Here is a 22838-nt window from a genome sequence, read left to right as displayed (position 1 = left end):
CAATTGAAAAATGTATAGCCTATATTATATATAAAATTCAACCCGCCAAAGTGGCACAGTAGGAGTGATCGTGTTACACGCCACTGCCGAAATCCACCCGCATTTGGCGGGTTGGCGAGTATTAATGTCAAGCCCTGCTTAGGACCAAATATGATAATGCTAAATGATTATTAATCACACACCTGCTTTTACTCTCCAACAGCAAACCCAAATTCCAGACTATGCCGAGCTCGTGGTTAAATTCCTAGATGCTTTGATTGACACCTATCTTCCTGGCATTGAGGAAGAAGGAGGGGAGGAGTCACTGCGCACGCCCACCTCTCCGTATCCGCCCACCGTCCAAAGTCAGCTCAGCATCACGGCCAACCTCAACCTGTCCAACTCCATGACGTCCCTCGCCACCTCACAGCACTCACCAGGTCAGTGCTCACTTCCTGCACTGCACGCACACTCATTCGCTAATACACACACGTAGACGCAAATTACCCAGTAGTTGCTCACTTACCTTCACACATCGTGTGCTACTCACACCTGCTCACATAATCGTGATTAGTGCATACATTCCCTAGCATTAAAAAATAACACTGTAACAGCTGTAGCCACGCTGCTGTTTGCGATCGCAGTTGTCAGCGCTTTTCTGTCTGCTTTCATATCTAAAAGCATCGCCAGTTGACAGTTTCTCTGGTTTCGCTAGATGTGCAAGACGTGCAGGGCTTTGACAGTGGTTGTGTGTGCATTTGACACCTTTGCTTTGCGTTTGTATCTTCATTAACCTCACTGCATTCTGTCTCCTTTTCATTGGGAATGTGCTGTCGGTTCAGAGGGCCCTATAGTTTATAGACGGTCCCCAACTCTCTCCCATCCACGAACCACAGAGGAGGTGCCACCGAAAACAGCTGGTACAAACCTAAACTATAGAGCTGTGTTGGGCAATTAATGTCCAGTTCTATAGTTTGCGAACTGTGGTAACTTATTTAAGTGCCTATTTCTTGTCTTTACTTTTTTTCAGTGGTGGCAGTGTGATACTATTCAGGTTAAATTGGCCGTTAAAGAGTATATATTCATACTGGAGAGGTATTTCTTTATGCACATATTAGGGCTGCACGATATTGAAGAAAAATGCGATATGCAACTCGTTAAATAATGCGATATTCGAAATATGATACGATAATGCTTAAAGTGTGTAAAATAAACTTCAAATATATTTAAAATGATATAACCTACATGTGTTTCACTTTCTTTTTGTGACAAGAAAATATCCCTACAACTTCTGAAAGTGAACATCAGTGTTTTACTGTAGCATAAGAAGTGTTATTTTAACATCAGTGTAAACCACGGGGTTTAGGGGTTCAGGTTATCCTACATTAGGTTTATTAAACAACAGAAACTGAATAATCAAATGTAAAAATAAAATGCTGCTTAGTCTTCACTGTATGAATTAAATATATACTGATTCTCATTAAAGCTACAAAAGTTATTCAGCCAAGATCAGTGAGTGATTTTCTCTTCGTCTTTTGTTCGACCACAGTTATTGCAAGCCGTTTCGATATGCATATCGTGACATATACATTGCGATATTTCGATCATTTCGATTTATTGTGCAGCCCTAGCACATATGTAACAGTAGTCATTAGATGATCCAGCAAGCACTTAAGTGAATGTCTAAATCACATTCCTTCTCACTAATTTCTCCTTTTGATATCAATTTAATCTGCATTTTGAGCTAATATCAACTGCTTCTTAGCTTCACTGTTCAGCCGAACATTAAGAGTAAAATGCAGTCGGATATATCTGTAAGCTGCCATTTTTTTATTTTGATTTCCTGTTTCTTCCATTCATCTGTCCTTCCTGTCCTCTTTTGAGTTGTGAATGTGTCACTCATGTCTTTTTTTTTTTTTTTTTTTTTTTCTACTCTCTCTGTGTGAAGCCTGTCTGCCTTGCTCTAAGTCGGCTGTATTCCCACCTCACCTCGTCCTCCCAGGTACTCATCGACCTCCACTGTGTGAAAAAAGCAGTTGCCATTCGTAGTGTTTGAATTGTAAATCTGCTGCTGGAGTCAGTAGTAGATGCTACTGTCAGATCAAAGCAAGAGGGGCTACTTTAACAGGAACTGTGAAGAGAGATCACAAGGGCCTGGTATTAAACAAACACTCACATACACAGCTGAGGACAGAACATTTGCAGTTTTAATTGCATCGTTAAAGGCTTTTCACACTTGAAATTGTTAGGCCAGTGTGCCATTTTTAACCCTTAGTTAGCGCTTGGTTACTTTTTTTTTTAATTTATAATTAATATACGTTAAAAAAAAAATTAAAATGTATCTTATTTTATATTCTACATATAAATACACTGCTTGGACAAAAAAAGTCGCTGTTTGGATTTAAATAGGCAAATGCTTAAGAGTCTATGATTGGATCATTATTGCAGTGATTATGTTATATGTTTGGCGACAGTTCTTCTAACCCTAATTGGAGTCATTTTCTTCAAGATCTTGACCAAAAATGTATGCACAAATAACATAACATCACAACATTTATTTCCATCAAGAGGTGCATCATTTTTTGGTCAAGATCTTGTATTGACAATGCAAGAGTCCACCTCTCTTTAATGTCACATACGTGTTCTTTTTATGTTTATTAGAGGTTGAATACTGCCAAACTGTGCATACTACTTCTGAATAGGATGTCCACTTCATAAATTGTATGAAAATTTTCTTGGTTTTGTCTAAAATAGTCTTGTAAAATATATGTTTTTTATAAGATATTTTTCTTTTTCACTTTCCTAATTTAGTTCTCTTCTACAATAATCTGCCAACCAATTTAGGACTTTATTCCGAATCATTCTTGAATTACAACCATTTAAGTTTGGATGACAACTAAGAGGTTAAGAAATGAAAAGCTACACACTCCAATAATTAGGGTTAGAAGAACTGTTGCCAAACATATAACATGCTAGAAACATAATAATCACTGCAATAATGATCCAATCATATACTCTTAATCATTTAAATCTAAACAGCGGCTTTTCAAAATTGTATATGGAATTTGATATTTAAGGCAGTTTATGGTTTGCTGTCTATTACAGAACCGCTTGGTTTCTTTATGTACTTTTGGCACCACGATTCAGATTTAGCACCGAGAAGGCACCATAACCCAAGGTTAAAAGCTCTGTTAACAGCCTTAAAAGTGTGAAATGTTGAAGACATTTACCCAGTTTTAAACAGTGTGAAAAGCCTTTTATATTTTATTTCATTATAGTTGGGGAATTTGAACCTATGAGAATAGTAATGCTGATATTGGCCTTCTAATAATTTACACAAGAACAACAGGCACATTTTTAAACGCACACTTATGTCTCACACTTGTATCATGAACGCTCACACACGATCCCTACATGAGACTTTCTCCTCAGTGTGATAATGTTGTGCACTGAGACACCTACTGATCAGTATGTGTATTTACAGCCTGACTCCATGTCAAAGCATGTCTGCAAAATCTGACGCTTTAGTTATTGTTTTAAAACATATTGTTTACATTGGATACATTTAGATGAAAATAAAAAAATGATTGTGAATTGATTCAATTTGAGGTTTTAGATTTACCGGTGTGCACGCAAGGTTGTTACATAACATCTCTCTCCTGCAGGTATCGACAAGGAGAACGTTGAGATTTCTCCCACCTCGAGTCTCTCCACCAGTGGGCGAATACGACACGGGTCAGCCAGCCAGGTACAGAAGCAGCGTAGTGCAGGCAGCTTCAAACGGCCAAGCATCAAAAAGATCGTCTGAGAAGCATTTCTACCTACTCCGCGGCCATCGTTCTTCTCCACGAATCCTTTTTGCTTTCCCTCGTCCGGTTTAACAAGGTTCTTGCATTGAAGAACCGCTTGAGTGTTCGTTTTTTTGATACCAGTTGAAGCTTGCCACATACTTGCCTAAATGAACTTGTTCGGAGGATGCACTGAACTCTCCGTGTTGCACTCAACATCAAAAATGTCTTGGGACTGACCACATTGCAATGCTAAATTGAGGCGTCCACTCTTCGTTTTGCACAAACTTGAGATCATGTCCTCATCGATGTCTGAAAGAAACACGTACATACATGAGAAACTGATCTGATTAACCACTACAGCAAACAGTTGACCAACCGTGTGGAGACTCGCAGGCTCATCATCTTGGCTTGGCATCCGGTCTTTTTCCATTTAGTCCCGGACCCGCCATGGGATGGACGTGCGGCCTGACTTGTCCTGATATCCACAGGCTTGAAATCTGGATCGTGATCCAGGTGTATACACAGAAAGATTATATGTGTACTATACTATTGACGATAATAACGATCACATGTTTTGGGTTCTTATTTTATCCATTGTGTGCCTTTGTCAGGGTTTTCAGCTGTGTATAGTTTGTAAAATAGGCAAGACCTTGCTAAGGAAGGGAAAACAGGTACTAATTATGAAAACATGTCGCGGCTTTAACATTTACCATATTGTTCATATGTCGCTACGGTGTAAACATGAAATATGAGAATATCATATTGCGGCATCTAAATATTTATTCTGTAAATGTAGATAATCCTTTCGGAGATCACATGAAGGTTTACGTTGCGATCGTTATATCATCAGTTGTCGAAAACGATTCTAGCAGAGCAACGGATGAGTATGTATCCGTATGTAGGATTTTCCCAAAATGCACAAATCAAACACGACAAATTGGCATTAATATTCATCGTCTCACAGTGGTGCAATATGTTCTTTTTTTTCTTTTTCATTGAACACTATGTGTGTACAAATTGCACATGATTTAAGTGTGTGATCAGGAAATATCTGTGCACACTTTTACCTTCCCCTGTTCCCGTCTCACTAACGGCTCACATACGGCACAGAAATCCCAATCCCACCACATGCTGACATGGTAACATTGCACCAAAGACTAGTTTGCAATATTGTGAGGGGAAACTGTTGTGAACTCCATTTTGTACATTTTTACGTCTATCTTGTCTATGTTGTATGCCTTAACATAATGATTTCTTCCATGCAGTTCTCACTAGCTTCGTAACAATGTTTGTTTTTGGCATTTAATTGAATCGTTTTCTCACTTGGCACCTAACCAGTGAATCGCAAAGTTAAACAATTGTGCCATTTAAGTTTGAATTAAGAAGCAGTTTGCAGGGCCTCACAATTTATGTACCATGGCCGTTAAAATTGAAGTGGCCGATTTTTGTGTGCAATATTTGTTTTCTGCATTTTTCAGCCATTATTATGTCGATCTGTAAATCTACGAGGAGGAAATGGTAGTGTACCTGGTGACAAACTCAAAGTACATGTGTTTGCTCTTTGAAATGCTTATTAAAGGGAAACTTGTATTACTAAAGAAGGGTACCTGCCAAACGTTTGAGGACGGAATATTTATGCATAATTTTAATTTGATGTTTTGGAATACATGAGTACCAGATGATTCACACTTAAAACTGGGACCAAATCAGTCATTTTTTCCATTTTATTTGTAGATTTATTTTTACATTTTTTGTTTGTTTTACAGCCGTACTCCTGCAGATCCCAAAATTTGCATTCATCCTGACTTTTGGTTATTTTAGGGCACTAAGTAGATTTCAGATCAGTGTTTTGTTATGATCAAAAATGAAACTTGAAATGTTTATTCCTGTCGTAATGGTGAATTTCGCATCAATCCATGTCAAATTTACACTTTTTTTTTTTTTTATGCAAATTGAAAATATGAAGGAGCATAAATTACCCAATTGAGTGTTCAAAGTGTAATATTTGCCTTTTTTGCGTCCATTACTCTGAATAACAAGAATATAACTCCTTTCTCTTGAATCTTAGATGTTGCATTGCTACTACCAATCTAAAACTGACCTAATCTGATACTTCAATACTTTAAGACAATAATGAAGGCACAGTCTTGACTGCCATGGCAGCGGTTAGACACACGGCATGCCCCTAAGCCTTTTAAATTGCATATGTAATTAAACTCATCATAAACAAACTTAAAAAGTGGTTTATTTTATATAATTCATGATGTGTGTTTGATGCATTTGCCAGATTTTTAATTGCATTGATCATCTGTAAACAATGTATCTGTCACCTGTAAATATGTTTGTGTAAAATTGGAAGGTATATAAATACAAGTGTAAATATATGTGATATTGTATTACTTGCTTTTTTGTAAAGCGGTTAGTTGCTGTACATGTATAACATGGCAATTTAATTATACCAGTGTTCGTAATAAAAGTTTCCCTCAACCCTGTTACTGTGCTGTTCAATGTGAAATCTTTGTTAGTTCTATCTGGGTTTTATTAAAGGCCAAACAAAAAAAATTTAAATGGCAAAAATATATACCTGCATCAGATTTTTATCATATTGGAAACCTGAAATCTGTGTGATCACCAAATGTTTTGGTAATTTGAAGTTTTGGCAGTTTTGTATTGAAAAATGTATCAGAAATATTAACTATAACCTAACTTTTAGGGCAATGTAATGAAATCTAAATGCAGAAAATATTCTGTGGCTCATTAATAAATACTCATTACAATCTCTTATTTCTAGTGTTAAATGAGCTAACGGTTTGGTTTTGTAATATTTATAGTCATTCTAAATATATGGCAAAACAAAAGTATAACACAACCAAAAACATCTGTTGCATTTGATTCAAAATAACAGTTTAAAAACCAATTTTGTTAATCCAAATAAATGCAAATACCTAAGAGACAATTTGGTGGCTCAAAAACATTTGGGTGGACCCAAAACTTTCGACTTTGGAATCTGTTAATTATCAATTGTAAAATAATATGTATAGATAATTTACAGATGCATTAGGGGAAATAAATAACATGGCTAATTTTTTTCCACATGATTTTAAATATACTTTAAAATACATTTATTTTAGGTACTGTACAAGTTTAGCATTTCATTTAAGTTTGTCACAGTTTTAATCACCTTTTTGCTTTTTTTCAGGGTTTCTTAAATAGGCTACTCCATAGTCTCTCAATTAATGTGAAGTCATAAAAAACACGTGTTGTTTAAACGCTTTTTAAAAAAAAAGTTTTAGATTAAATATAGCACACTGTCTGACAGGTCACAAACAGATAACTGATCTTTCAAAATGTGCCAAGCCTCCAATATACTGAAGTGTAGGTTACCACCAGACATGCAGGGGCAAAGTTCAAAGTTTAGCAGCTAACTGCAGTAAAACATAAAATATGTGCTGCTCTTTTTACTTCAAGTTTTACTTTAACTGAAAACAAATTTTGAGTTACAATTGCTTGAATCTATTTTGAGTCTGTCTGTCACGTTCACGTCTTATTCCCTATAAATTATAAAAACCAAACGAATGTCCCCAGTAGCCTCGCGAAGTCCGAGACCACTGTAATCTCGCGACATTTCAATGCATTTACAGTGAGAGCGGACTTATCGCGAGATTTGATCAGCTGAAGCGTCTCTGTTTTTAGAGTGTGCGTTCGGACGGTCAACACGTGGGGAGGAGAGACAAGAGACACACACACACACACACACGAAGAGGGGGGACACGTTGGGATTGTGCTGGGCCTTGAATACGTAACATTAATAATATACGGTGGCGGTGCGAGGGACGCATAAACACAGTGAGTATAAATCGCGTGTTCGGGTTTTACTTCATATGTTGATAGGTGAAGCTTAACGTTATACCGCAAGAAAGAGGGAGCCCATTTTAGCCGCCTCTCTTGATTAGTCCTGCTGTCTGGTGTGCAGTGCTAATCATACAAACTGATTTTAACCATCTTACATTCAATCATCTCATCTTGACAAATGATTTCCAGCCTCATTGGCTCGGCAGTGTATGTTTGACATTGCGCCAGTGCTATCACAGCTATCCAAAACGCTTTAGCTACTGCGGCTAACTGTCGCCAAATCTGAGTTCAATCCTAATGTATGGGTTAAGTCCTGCACGTCAATTAATTTCGTCTAATTAAGCAATTATTAAACGTCATAATTATCTAGTAGACCAGGTACCATGTCGCAAAGATCAGCTTGACCGCCTTCAACTGGTATGACCAGTGAAGTTATCATGTTTTGGAATACAAATGACCTGTATTTTAAAGTTAGTAAGTAGCTCGTTGACCAGGACCAAGGTTAGATGTTCCACAAACTATATTGACCATTTTAGGATAGGTTGACAAGCTGGTTGCTGATTTGTTAACGGTTCCTACCAGCTAGAAACCTTGATAATCTGAATTTTCCCTTAGGGATTTGTAAATTGGATATTTGTGAGGTCAACTTCGTAGTGTTACTTGGAGCTGTTGTAATTTTGGTGTGGTCATTTGCAGAATGACAGCGGATAACACGCTCTCCTGCTTTGTTCTCTCGTCTTTTGCGCGTTAAAGTCAACTCGCACCTTCATTCAGCTGAATTATGTACCGAGCCACATGGACGAGCGGTTTCTGTGAACTCATGGATAATTCAGGGCCTCTCTGAAAGAGGACTCGGTGGAGGGTTACCCCGGTAAAATCGTTTTAAAGTCAAGATACTTGAAGCGGTCAGTACTTTAGATTGAATGGTTGCATGGGGTTGTAATTCATTCAGCGGCCTACCACGCGTACTGTAGGTCAATATCACCTCGCTAACTGGTTATGCGGGTTCTCCTTTATTTAATCACCTCGGTTATGTGTACGTTTCATTGCTGTCATAAACCGTTATAGCTCCTGCTTTTATTTAACAAATTTCGCCCTTTAGTCCTTATAGCAGCAGCCAGTTAGCTTGACTGCTAACACACGCAGCATGCATTACAACCTCGCAGACATCTGGTTTAACGTGTTATATTTGTCTCAGCCAAGGCATGAGCTTTTATGCACAATTATGTCGTGTTATATTATTGACTTTCGCTGCATTGTCAGTGCGGTGAAACGCGCACGTCACTTTTGTAGCTCTCCTGTGTAATTCTCTGCCAGTGGCCGGTGCGCGTAACGATCACCGCACGCGCTGGAGGGTTCAGAGGTTCGCTTTTGTATTCTGAATGCAGCAACTCTAGTAAGCCGCTTACTTGCGATCAATGGGTTCGTATGTAACGTGTTGCGCGAATGACTGGCTACGGTGCCCTCTCCGTTATCTCTACACCTCCCCAAGGTCGAACAGCCACCGTGCAGCACGCGCTCGGGTCTTTTTCTATGGTCCGCTCGCGCACGCGCGCTAGGCCATGATATGACAGCGAGCGTTAACTCGGCGAGCGTTTATTTAACCTCATGGTGAAGGTGAACACGGTCTTCCTGAATCAGTTTGTCATTTACTATGCAGAAACTACAGCATGTTGATCTATTCGTTTAACGTGGCTGCTTGAAACATGCTCTCGAGACTGATAGCGTTAACAGATAGTATAGTAGTAATATTATTGCATGCATTGTATGAACAGACCAGCCCTCCATAGCTATTACTTTTACAGTTTCATTCAGCAGAGAATGGGAATGGAGAGTGGGTCATTATGTTATTATTAATAGCCTAGTTATCTGAAATGTAGAAACTGTTTGGTGAATTGGAGTCTGTTTATGTGGCACTTAAAATAGGTAGGGTACAGTTGTTTTTATGTTTTATTAATACAATGTTTTTCAATTTCAGAAGATCAAATTAAATGCTATGAGCGATTTTCATTTAAGCAGTTTGCAGATTTTGTTATCTTGTCATCGAAATGTGATATGTAGGCTAAGACTTTTTTTTTGTACTTTTACAGCAGTATTAAATAAATGTAAGAATTGAACATGTATGAAATGGGCTGAACAATACAACAGAATGGGTGACAGCATTGTAAATTTATTTAGCTCGATTAATGCTGTTGCTCAGTAGGGGCTATCTAGTCTGGGACCAAATTTTGGTTTGTTGTGATTTATAAACTAGCCCTATATGTGTGTATAGATAGATATTGATATATAAGATGCAATTACCATTGTACTTAAACATGTCTGTAATCACCAAGCCCCTGTAATAATTAGAAATGGCCAAATTGCAAATATTTAAAACTGATTACAATAAGTTCCATTTCTTTTATCCTTCTTTACACCCCCCCCCCCCCCCCCCCCCCCACCCCACCACACCACCACTGAACCAACTTTGATTTCTTGCTATGTATTTTGTTCACATGCTACATGCTGTAGCCTAGTCCTTATTCATTGACAGTTGGAGAGGCAGTTGGCAAGGCTGTCTTTTGAAACTCTATATGAAAGCTGAAGAGAAACAGAAACCTCTTTATCTTTGGTTACTATGTACAGCAGTTAATGGGAGGGGTTTGTATATGATGTGTTCCTCCTCTTCTTGAGACTGGGATATGCTGCTCCCTTGATGGAAAGGCATGCATGAATGTCCTTTTTTAACTCTGAAAGGATGCTCCTCCCATTCAAGCAGTGAGGTAGACATGGCACGTAGCTCCCAGCAGCCTCTGAGGTTGAATGTCAGCCATGTGATATTGTCCCTGAAGTTTTTGCATGGCTGCCCAGAAGTCTTCCCTCTCTCACTGTAAAGCAGCCTGACCAAAAGTGCTGCAAACAATGCAATATAAAATGCAATCTTAGTTACGTTTTTTATTAATGTTGACTAGGGTGCAATTTTCCAAGATGAGTATGAGTCACCCATTCTTTCAAAGGCAATGCATCCTAAACCAGAAATAAAACATTTTATTACACATCTTTCTTGAATGCTTTCTGATTGGTCTATCTGTGGTAAAATGTTTGCAACTGGTTTACAGCTATAAATGCTTTGCTAGCTTAATGTCTCTCATATCACTCTGCTCTCTTATTTAAAATAAAATAATTATATCAATAATTATTAATAATTATTAAAATAATAATTATATAATAATTATAATTATATCAATAAAATTCATGAACTCGTATCAATATTTCATGTCCATTCGTTTAAATATTTAAGTAGCTGTGTCGTTAGTGGGATAATGTACAGTATTTTGGTTATTGCAAAATAAATAACTTAGCCTATTTGTGATCCTTAAGAACTAGCTTTGACTGTGCTAATATTAAAAATATTGGTGGTTAAATTGTGGGGGCATATCTAACTACCCCTGTTTGTTTCTTTGTATTTATTTATTTATTTTTTAATTGTTTAAAAATGTTTATATCTTAACTTTTTGTAATAGGATTGAATGGTTCTGCTTGGTGTGTATGTCAAGTTTATGGTCTGTCCATTACATTGCAACATAATTGTCATTTGCTGTTATGTCTTGCTTTAACTCAATTTAACAATTTTTTTTTTTTTTGATCTGCAGGTGTAGCTGCTAGGGTCTAGAGGAGATGCCACTGAGGTTCCGGTCCTTTGTTCCGTATACGCTTCCTGGAGTGCTAGCGCTCATAGGCTGGTGGTGGTACATCTCCCGCAAGAAAGAGCGAATCACCAGCCGGGACAGTGAGGAGGGGTCAGTTATGGGCTTGCGGACCTCCTCTGGCGAGGGCAGCAATGGGATGGTCGACAAGAGCTGCCCCGTAGCCAGCAGTACACACCGTAGAACCAGCCGTGACAGAGTCAAGGCCAAAGAGCACAGACCTGTTGAGCAGGAAGTTGTTGCGGAGATTCACACGCCAGTGCTAAAAGCCACTGCGGGAGAGGTTCTTGGCGCCCCTCCAGTTGTCTTGGCAAGTGGACAGCTAAGCGCTCCTCAGAGCGGTGCAAAATCATTGCCCCCACAAAGCCACCCAGAGACAACCAGGCAGACGACTCCTGTGTCATCTTCAACCCCAACAAAAACAGTGGAGGAGAGCCCTAATCACAAAGAACCAGAGGCCGCCACTGACAGCAAACCTTCAAATCAGTTTCCGCCAGATCTAGCAAGTGCTGCTTCAATCAAGAAGCAGGTTGAAAACCAACCGCTAATTAGGCAGCGTCCCGCAGAGCTAGCCAAAGCAGAGCGACCTGAACCTGAGGGAGAGGTGGCCACTGAAACCTCGGCACCGACATGCACTCAGGATCTGCCAGCTGACATTTCAAAAGATGAGCAGGCCTTCGTTGCGTCGTCAACGGAAGGCGAGGCTGTCTTGCTGGAGATCTGCAGCCCAAAAACACCTCTGACCTCGTTCCCCAACTCCACCAGTACACCCCTCTCAGAAAGATCAACTGAGGCCCAGCACCATGAAAACGGAGACCTGGGCCTGCCGGTCGAGACCAGTCCAGACATGCAGGAGCTCCAGCGCCTCGCGGCGGGGCTGATCTCTGAGGTCATCTCAGCAGCCACCCAGGAGGTCATGGCGGTCAGCAGCTGTGAGTCGCGATACAGCAAGGGCTCTGAAGCTGCTGACAGCAGCACGCCGGCTGTAAATGGTAAGGAAGTAGAATTGTGTGTACCTCCTGAAAGTACAGAAAGTGAAGAGTCTCGGGTGGCACAGATAGCGGAAGAGATTGTCAATGGTTGTCTGGCACCTTCGCTCTGGAAGATGCCAGAGAATGAGAAGGAAAAAGGCTTGTTGACTGTGCCGTCTGGGGAACAGTTGGAGTCAACGCCAGTTCTGGCCAAGCTGCAGGCGGAGGAAGCTCTGGTTGAAGACTCCGGATGTAGCACATGCCAATCCGAGGATGGCGTCAGCAGTGAGGACCTCCGTAGCACGGGATTTTCCTCTACAGTTTCTGAAAGCAAGGAGGACCTCATTCAAATTTCAGGGACTTGTAGGGCCTCAGAGGGTCATGGAGATGGACTACAGGAGAGTCTTGTTCTAATTGCTCCTCAGGAGTCCCCGCTTACTGCAGAAAATGTTGCTACGGTTTGCGAAGCAGCACGGTTGAATGGAACAGGCCTCAGGAATGGCGCCGCTAGCGAGGTAGAAGCTGACCAATCAGGAGGTGAGTTAAAGTTCTTAAGAATTTAAAAGAATGAAAATTATGTCATTTACTCACCCGTTTCAAGTCAATCCGAATCTTTTTCACTTTCCTTTGTGGGAGCCAAATAATACAGTGGCTCACCTACCCGAATCCATTGTAGGTGCGTCGGATGATCATACACACTTCTCAAGTTTGCATAATCTCAAAATTATTTAAATTACCAACATTCGGTCAATCAACATTCCTCAGGCTTTGTTCTGTGGAACACAATATACTTGGAAAAATGTATTTGTCTATTAAATTAAAGTCAGTGGGGTCCATTGTTGTTTTGACCTCATTGACTTTATAATTCTATGAATAAAACAGTTGAAACATTCTTCAAAATATCATGCAATTTGTGTTATACAGGAGAAAAAAATCAAACAGTTTGGAAATTATATGAGGGAGAGTAAAAGATGACAATTTCCCTTTAGTCAAACTGAAATTAAATTCACAATATTGAATTCCTTTAATTTCAGTGGTCTCAAAGCATCTCTCTGTATGCTCTCAGTATTCACACTTCATATGAACTCCATCTTGGGAGATTGTTTGATTGTGCTTTACTTAATAGTTTGGGATGTGATACACTTAGATCGCTTTGCATGCACGATGTGTTTGCTTTTTCCCCATGGCTCGTGTTGTGTAGTGTCAAACGTTTTTGCTGGTGCAAATCTAACTTTCCACAAAGGTTTTGAATTTCCATCAAAAGGAAGGCACAAAGGATTGGAATCATTTACTAACGTGCTCACGGTTTTCAATTGGCTTTGTTTTTGTGTTTAAATGCAACCAGCATCAATCCTCCTCTTCTTGACATTTGGCCAGATGTAGTAGTGCAAAAAAGCCTGAGTCAAGGGTACCTCTCAAACTGTGAATAGACTCTCTGGAAACCTCAGATGCTCAAATTCCCAAACAGTGTATGTTACATGAACACAACCACATGTGCACAGCTGTTTTTACCACTCCCTACTACAGCAACTTCCTTGCTGTACATGGATATCAGCGGTGTCTTGCTTTTTTAACTTCAGAGCAGGTGTTAGAAATGGCCACTAGTAGTTCTGTTATTAGTTATTCAACGGCTGTTTTTACCAGAATGTGGCTATACAGCACACTGACCATTTTGCAATGTTTGTATTTTAATGCAGAGTGAGTATTTTTCTGTTGATTTGATGACAAGAATCACTTGTGTGGGGTGTGTGAGTGATTTGCCTGAACCGTTGTGAGGTGTTGCTGCCTCACCAGCTGCTGCTGGTGATCCTTCTCCTGCCATATTGTGACCTGAGATTGGTGTGGAGACTGGCAGCACCTGGTGTCTCAGCCCATCCTCTCTTGAATGAAAGGAGAAAATGTAACAGACCCTTGATGCTTCTTTCCCATTAGTTAAAGCAGAGTAAATGGGCAATTGTTGACGCTGTCAGCTTCAAGTAGTAGGAAAAGTGTCATAAGCTTAAGCTTTAATGGTATCAATCAAGAACAATAGCGGCATGGTTTTTGTCCTGAGGGAAGAGGCTGGTTGTTTTGTTTGTTAATGGTCCTTGTCATCTGTTGTGTTTGTTATTGTTACCCCATGGTTACTTAGCAAACAGTGATGACCTGGCTAAGCAGGCATTTGCGTTCAGTCTGTTAAAGAATGGTCTGTTTAGACCCCCTGAATGTCATTGATTTGGGTTGCAGTAATGTTGTCAGGTGAATGTGTGGAATGGATGCCAGATTTTTCTAACTATGCTAACAATCGGTTTTACTATATCCAGATCATCTTGGAATTAGTTGCAGGTGATTATTGATTTCTTTTTATTTTCTTTTTTTTATTTTATGCATTTATTTAAATTTATTTTCTACATCTTACCTTTTATATACACATGCAATACTGTATATAATATTTCTAAGATATGCAGACCACCCCAGAATTAGTTGCAGGTAATATATTGATTGGTTTATTCAGTTGGCAGAACTTTTTTTATTTAAATGTATTTTATTAATTATGTCTTACCTTTTTATGCATGTCTTTATATTTATATATATATATATGTGTGTGTAGTATTTTTTTACCTTTTATTTATTTTTTTGCAAATGTTTTTTGAAAATAGTAAATTGACTAAAAACTTACATTTTTCAAACATTTGCTGAAATCAATGAAATGATTCTGTATGTTTATACTTTGACACATCTGACTGACATTTGTGGGGTTTTTTTTTGTCATAACAGGTTCAGATGTGAATAGCATGGATTCAGTGGACAGCTGTTCCACATTGGGGGTGGGAGACGGCCAGCCGAGTGGCAGCCAGACCTGTCAATCACAGAGCTCAGAGCTTATTGTGTGGGAGATTGAGGTGCCAAAGGTGTGTTTCCTTTAAACCCTGATTCTGATTCACATTATTCTACTTCCATCAATCAAAAGTTTTTTTCTGATACAATTTTAGAATGAAGAAAAACTCATTGCATGTTGTCTTACAGCCCTTTATCTAAATATCAAAGCACAGAGCAACTTTTGTCAACACCATGGCCTGAATGCGTAGCACACGTTTATTAAAGCTAATTAACTTAACTAGTCGATCATTATGTATGAATTCATTAAAACCTGTCTTGATATCTGTGGTTCTCCTCTGATTTTATAGCATCTAGTGGGACGGCTAATTGGCAAACAAGGGAGATATGTGAGCTTCCTGAAGCAGAGCTCTGGTGCTAAGATCTACATTTCAACCCTGCCTTACACTCAAGAGTTTCAGATCTGCCATATAGAGGGTAAGTCAGTCTCTCCAAAGGGCTATATTTTTCCAGTTCAGCCATAGCCTCTTTGAATTGTTTTTGTTCTGGTTTGCTTCGTAGGAAGCCAGCAGCAGGTAGATAAGGCGCTGGCCTTGATTGGGAAGAAGTTTAAAGACTTGGACCTGACCAACTTGTACGCCCCACCGCCCCCACCTCTAACGCTGCCCTCTCTGCCCATGACTTCCTGGGTAAGATTGGCTCCTTCCCACCACTCCTGCAGACTACATAGGCAGATACCTTTTAAGACAGCATTCTGACTGTCATGCAGGACTCTAACACTTTCTGTGTAAATTGTACATAGGATTTTTTGTCGTTGTGTAAATTATCACATTAAATAGACAGATCCTGTAAGACTGGATTTATGAAGGTTTTGTTCGCAGTCTGATCATGTTACTTGAATAAAATCGAACTGCAACCAAACAACAAAAAAAAATCAGATAATTCCTGGATTTCTGACATACTAACATAGTGCTTCAATGGATCTGCCTGGTACAGCTTCTGTTGCCCAGTGGGGTGACAGTGGAGGTGATCGTGGTGAACATTGTATCAGCCGGTCACCTGTTTGTCCAGCAACACACTCACCCTACGTACCACGCACTGCGCAGTCTGGACCAGCAGATGTTTCTGTGCTATTCACAGCCTGGCACTCCCCCATTGCCATCACCTGTTGAAGGTAAAAGGCTCCCCTTTCTCTCTTTTCACATCCCTCATTCTGCAGAGAATTACTCATTTTCTCTCTCATCTCTTTTCCAGTTGGAGTGATTTGTGCGGCCCCAGCTGTCGATGGAGCCTGGTGGCGAGCGCAGGTCATCTCCTTCTACAAAGATTCAACCGAAGTGGAAATCCGATATGTTGATTATGGAGGCTACGACAGAGTCAAAATTGACACCCTTCGACAGATCAGGTTTAATACTACCCCCTCCCCCATTTCTTTTTTTTCTCACCTCTCCCTCTCATCAATGTTCTGTTGTCAATTTAATTGCACCCTTTTGTGTGATTTAATCGCACGCTTATCATAAAATTAAGCGCACACCATTTATACATACACCATTTCGTCATCATTTGCTATATCCAGCAAAGTAAACTATTAGATTGAAGGGTGATTCTCACAAAACTGTATTTTCTGCAAGCTTTTTTCAAGTTAAATTTAGGTGTCTTTCCAAAAAAGTACACCAAATAACCAAATGATATAAGGAATCCATATAATTCATAAATGTTTGCACACCCAAGCCAAAGCGTTTACATAAGAAAATTGTACAATTTTTTTTTTTTTTTTTTTTTTTTTTTCTTTCCAGAATTCAACAGTGCGACAGCAAAGAGCGTTTACATTTTAGACAAGTCAAGTTGCAACAAGTTACAATACTGAACAGGACCACAAAAAAAGCCCTAAACCAACTGCCTTGACCTGACTGCATATACCTACTACAGTACACGGATCCATTCAGAATGACTAAACACAAGACAAATCAAAATATTATCCTGAATGTGTGTGGAAACAATGTACTGAATGTAGTGAAATGTGTCAGTGCATAAATAGCCTACAATGTGCAATCAGTGCATCGGAGACTGCACATACATTATTTGTTTGCGCATCAATATAGCGGACTCACGTATGCTTACTGTACGACTCCTGTACGTCTTTACCTTGATTGCAATCCTCATCCATCAAAACTTAACTAGCAAGACGCTGGTTTGCTTTTTCCAGCCGAGGAACGTAGTTTGCATATCATCTGGCCATACAGCAGTGGGATGTTTTGAAGTTCAGTCTGTATTTCACACAGCACGATACGTGAGGGAAACACACACTGGAATGAATAATTCACTTAAAATGCAATGTGAGTCTCTGTTCTCTGTGCCATCTCTGATGTAATCAGCCTGGCCTTCTTTACATTAGCACTGTTTTGGACTGATTGTTTGAAAGAATTTGCTTACTGGATCATTCGACTGAAATCTTATTCTGGAGATTAGTTTAAAATGATCTTTTTGCAAACAGAGAAGTGAAATCAGGTTAAAGGATTAGAATAGAAATTTCTACCTATCTGCGTTACAGGCATAGATAAATATACATAGATACCACATAGATGTTTCAATGGCCCACCATACGTAAGCCGTCTGCCATATTGTAACTGTCAAAGCCAGTCCGTAAACATTCGGGAGCAAGTTGACTGCGTCTGCAACCGTAGTTAGACGCATGTATGAAAATCTAAATCTGCAATAGACTTCATCAGATGATTATGCTAAACTAACACAATATAAAGCAAGGGCGTCCGCTAACACGACATTAAAAGTTACCATAGTTTAAAAACCTGTATGAAAACACAAACCAACACACTCACTTGTAAAAGGTTATCCCATTTCTTCAGGAATTTAAATCTGGTTTTTACAACCAGAAGCTGAGCAATGTTGCGTCATCATTGATTCTTATAGTGAGTGACGACATGCTGAACGTTGTAAGATGGCAGGCGCGCAGACATGTCTGTTGGGGTCGAATGTGGATCTGCTTATACATATCTATGATTACAAGTTTGATATGTTTGCGCCATTGTAGATGCTCAGCGTGATAAACTCCTGAACTTTGAAGATCATCTAACTGCGTGACATAAAATGATGCAATTACACATGCTTCAGTAATTTATTTGCGTTCAATTATTTTAAAGTGTTAAGGATTTTAAATGAATCGAATGCGTTACCGCATTAACATTGACAGCCCTATTCTTAAAGTAAACAGCTGTATCATGCATTGTCCACAACACAAAATGTTATACAGAAATAATAATTGCATATCAATTTAATTTAATATGTATTATTTACAAGAACACTACCATTTAGGTGTGCTAATTTTTTTTTGTATGTTTTGAAATGTCTCAAGGCTGCATTTATTTGATCAAAAATACAGTAAAACAGTAATATGACAATTAAAATGACTCATTTGAATACATTTTTTTTTATTATTATTCTTATTATTCTTGTGGTGGCAAAACTGAATTTTCAGCATCATTACTCCAGTCTTCAGTGTCACATGATCCTTCAGAAATCATTCTAATAAGCTGGTTTGGAATCGTATGTTGAAAACGGCAGTCCTGCTTAATATTTTTGTGGAAACTGTGATGCATTTTTGCAGAATTCTCTGATTAATGTAAAGTTCAAAAGAACATAATTTATTTGAAATAGAAATTTTTGTAACATTTATAAATGTCTTTACTGTCACTTTTGATCAATTTAATGAATCCTTGCTGAATTAAAGTTTTTTTTTTTTTTACCTTGCTAACTTTTGAATGGGCGTGTATTTTAATATAGTATTGATTTATTTTATATAGTAAAATTTGTCATGAATGTTTAGGCATAAGGTAAAATAATTTGCATGATTTCTATGCAGTCATGATGGCAATAGATGATATGATTGGTTGAAATTAAAGTTACTCATGAGTCATGATCAACCTCCCACCTTTAGATGCTATTCCTATCTTTTCAGCATTTTGTTGTTTTTAATCATAGTCGTCTTCTGTGGACCCACCTAACTTTTCTTTTTCAGATCGGACTTTGTGACATTACCGTTCCAGGGAACAGAAGTGTTATTAGACAACATCGCCCCACTTCCAGGTATGCCTTGTTCTTTTAAATCTTAGAAGTTGAATTTTTCATCTGCTTATTCCAGCTGGATCTCACTGTTGTTCACGTGTTCATTAGGAGAGGATCGGTTCTCAGCAGAGGCCAATTCTGCGCTGGAGGAGATGACAAGAGGGGTTCCATTGCTGGCACAAGTGAGTCTTTAAATCATTCATTAATGGATGACATTTATGTTGATACCGTTTACAACCAAAAGATAATTTAATGGGCATTTTTCTCATATAGGTCACCAACTACGACAATAATACAGGACTTCCTTTAGTACACATGTGGAACATGGTGGGAGAGGAGGTAAAATTACCATAACATTTTTTTTATTTAATAAAATTGTTATTAATGGGAAAGGATGTAAAATGATTTTTTCTTTTATTTTATTAAAGGCTTTTATTTAAAAAAAAAAAAAATTACTCCAAAATATACAATTTTGACATTTACTCATCCTCTTGTTTCAAACCTGTATGTCTCCATTTCTTTTTTGCTACACAAAAGGATGTTGAGCAGAATGTCACCCTTTTAATAGTTAAACTATTGATTTGACATGGCAAAAGTGCAAAAAATTTGAAATATTGAGAAACCGTGTACAGTCTCAGTTCTGTTTTTCATGTGCAATCTCACTCATTTTAAAGGGGTTTCTTTCATGCTTGTCATTTGTCTTCGATAATGTGTAGCATGAATAACATGATGATACGTGGTTCCTTTTTTTGTAGCTGGTCCTGCTCAACCGCACTTTGGCAGAGCGAGGTTATGGCACCTGGGTGGACAGTTTCTGATCCTCCAGAGATCCCTCGCCCTCCTCTCCTCACTCACCTCGTGGCCCACCTGCCCCTTAATTATCCTCACTCATCATGAATATCAGCAGGTTCTGTCCTCCTCACCCACCGTGTCCACCACCACCTCCTACATGAAGTGCGCATCACTGGCTCTGGGAGTTTCTTTTTTTGGTTTGCTGTCCCCTCCATCCTGCCTTTTTCCATTTTCATTTTTTCCTCTCTATCCCCTTGCGTAAGAAATCAATGTACTGTATGAAAGAGAAAAAAGAGGGAGCTAAGCGTCAATGACTGAACCACCAACGAGGACTGAAGTTTTCTTGACTTTGTGCTCCTGTAAATTTAAATATTGTAACTAAATAAAGGTTAATCATGTTTTCCGTCCGATCAGACTCTTTCCAGCACAAAAAAACAACAGACTGTGGATTATCATGCCGTGGATGAAAAATCTGTAGTGATAAAAAAAAGTACATTTGTGAAGATAACTATGGTGCAGTTAAGACTCAGTGTTGTTGCTGCTGATGTAATCCTGAGACTTGAGACATCATGTTTGCATTTACGTTATCACGGCTTTGTCCCAGGTTCACTCTCCAGCCAGGTGGTTCTCCGTGCAGTTCAACAAGGAATAAACGACCACAGCTCCATGTCCTCATCTCTATGTCTGTCTGTTCAACAGTGTGGCCTTAAGAGGGTAATACTCAGCCAATTTCATGACCTCCCTCTTCCCCACACTCTGGATCTGTAGGAATCCAACTGCCTTCGGCGTCAATAGGCCTGACACTAAGCATCACTTCATTTACTTCACTGATTACGGAGTCTGTTAATCCAGGAGACGTCTGTGCCCTCCTGACCTTTGGGCCTTTTTTAGGAAAGACTACACTGAGTCTTCAGCCCTAGAGGGACACTAGAGCTTGAATGGTGCTGCAATAGATGGCAAAAGGGCCTGTACGGCTAATTCTTATCTGTGGAGACACTAAAAGAATGACTACACAAACCAGAACACTACTGCGTGATGAGGACAGCAGGGCACTTCCCTTCTGGGTGGATGAATTGCATTCAATGGGTCTGTGTGTTTTTGTATGCATGCAATTCTGCTCCAAAGCACGTCAAGTCACATGTCGCATTATCAATGTGATGGGCTGCTTGCTTTCGTCTCACTCAAGATCAGTCTCGCAATAACGTCACGTCTAGTAGACCCATTGCCATTAATGTCTCTTTGCATTCTGTACATAACATGTTTCACGGTGTCCAATCCCAGCAACCCACCCAATTGGCTCCTAAGAGAAGCTGTCGATACACCTACCTGGCTTGGAGTAAAGCTTTTAAGCCTTATCCGTTGTTCTTGTTTATGTTGGTTTCATGTGGGATGAAATAAGGTCTGCTTTATTACTATAATTTGTTAAAGTATAATGACGCAGAGATTAATATTCCCTTTTTTGTATTTTGTCAATAATCATGCTCTTTCAGTCGTTGAATGGCTTTTTGGCCAAGGCTCGCCCCTTTTTCTGCTGCTGAATTCTTGCTAATCTAATGTCGGACTTCAGAATGTCTATGGGTGTCCTGGGATGGAACATTTCCAGGCTTTTAGCTTGGTTATGGTTTGTTTGATTGGTTTTGATTGTTAGCACTGCAGTTGTTAGTTTCTTATGCCCTTGATAAATTTTCCAGTGTCAGAAATAATAATTAAAAAAAAACTCTGTATATATTTGGCTTCTCCAGAAAAATCTGGACAAAAACAAAGTTTTTTTTACACTTATATTTTGAAACGATAACACACCCTGCTCACTTTTAATTTAGCGCCAAGTAAATGTAAACTGACAGCATCGGAAAGTAACGTCGACTAAAAGAAAGAAGGTTTAGACGTTTGTGAGGGTATTTGCACAGTTTTCCAATATGCTGCGAGGTTTTTCTGCAATATTTCCCTCACAACCTCGTTTCTGTACTCTCTTACGTTTATCTCAGGTATGAGCTTTTCATTTATTACCATTCTGTGTTCGAGGAGAGTCCAATTATTTCAAAGTACTTTACCTGTGTGAACGTGCGCGGCCCATTAGGTATATGCCTGCACTACAGGTGAATGAATAAGGAACCACACCGACCTCAGAGCCGAAACGTTTCATTGGTCTGTCTTTAGGTCTGTGTTTGTTTTACGGTTTATGTATTGATCAAGTCCAGTTAATCTCTGCATACGCTCATATCTTTACTGACATGGCTTCCTACCACCAGTTCAAATGTCTACACCTGTATGTTCCTACCCGCTCTCGTGTAATGAAAAATCACGCTATTTTAGACTTGTCCAGGTGTGTGTGTGTAAATATAAGATGTCTCACTGTAAAAACACTTGGAGCGAGTGTAGGAAGCAAAAGGGAACGTTTTCTTTTTCTTTTCTGTCTCATCCCCACCTTCCAAAATCTGCTCATTTGTTGGTAGGAATGGTTTGCAATGTTTGCTTAGCTAGATAATTAATCATTTGATTATTTAAATGAGTGTAAGAAATTCTGCATAGACATGTACAGGTCAGTTTTTGCCAGACTCACTACAAGGTTTGATTCTTTGGTTGTACAGATCTATTGAAAAAAGAGAATAAAGTTATAAAAAATATTTCCTATATTTTACATGTTGTATTTTAGTTATGAAATCAGTGTGACTTGGCTTGTAATATACTGTACCAAACAAACCAAATGTTTAAAGTCATTCAGGATATTAAAATGACTTCTGAAGGATCATGTGACACTGAAGACTGGAGTAATGATGCTGAAAATTCAGTTTGCCACCACTAACCTGTAGAGGGAGTTAAATACCAAGTTATGATCATGCTTCTCTCCAAGGCTGAGTTCATGCATTTCA

General features: G+C 39.0%; 2 protein-coding genes across 7 annotated transcripts in view; both read left to right on the top strand.

Moving 5' to 3' along the window:
- Window positions 1-5465, top strand: part of nf1a (neurofibromin 1a) — a 77040-nt gene extending 71575 nt beyond the window's left edge. For 2 of the 5 annotated variants that reach the window (XM_079885727.1, XM_079885728.1), the window contains 4 exons: window positions 203-419; window positions 822-899; window positions 1928-1981; window positions 3645-5465. In XM_079885727.1, coding sequence (XP_079741853.1) covers window positions 203-419; window positions 822-899; window positions 1928-1981; window positions 3645-3787 — 492 coding nt within the window. In that variant the 3' untranslated portion in view covers window positions 3788-5465. The remainder of the gene's footprint in view (window positions 1-202; window positions 420-821; window positions 900-1927; window positions 1982-3644) is intronic. The other 3 variants (XM_079885731.1, XM_079885729.1, XM_079885730.1) reach the window with 2 other exon arrangements.
- A 1987-nt stretch (window positions 5466-7452) lies between these two features.
- akap1b (A kinase (PRKA) anchor protein 1b) lies at window positions 7453-22593 on the top strand. 2 transcript variants are annotated; one of them, XM_079885838.1, is made up of 11 exons: window positions 7453-7616; window positions 11255-12816; window positions 15037-15170; window positions 15447-15573; window positions 15658-15785; window positions 16093-16270; window positions 16351-16501; window positions 19130-19197; window positions 19285-19358; window positions 19450-19515; window positions 19932-22593. In XM_079885838.1, exons 2-11 carry the CDS (start codon window positions 11280-11282, stop codon window positions 19992-19994), a joined length of 2526 nt encoding a protein of 841 aa, XP_079741964.1. In that variant the 5' UTR covers window positions 7453-7616; window positions 11255-11279; the 3' UTR covers window positions 19995-22593. The 2 variants fall into 2 exon arrangements, with proteins under 2 accessions (XP_079741964.1, XP_079741965.1); XM_079885839.1 differs by lacking the exon at window positions 7453-7616 and adding an exon at window positions 8307-8527.
- The last annotated feature ends 245 nt before the right edge of the window (window positions 22594-22838 follow it).

This window comes from Squalius cephalus (genome assembly GCF_949319135.1).
Source record: "Squalius cephalus genome assembly, chromosome: 11".
NCBI classification, from domain to species: domain Eukaryota; kingdom Metazoa; phylum Chordata; class Actinopteri; order Cypriniformes; family Leuciscidae; genus Squalius; species Squalius cephalus.
This window is presented reverse-complemented; position numbering and strand designations above follow the sequence as displayed.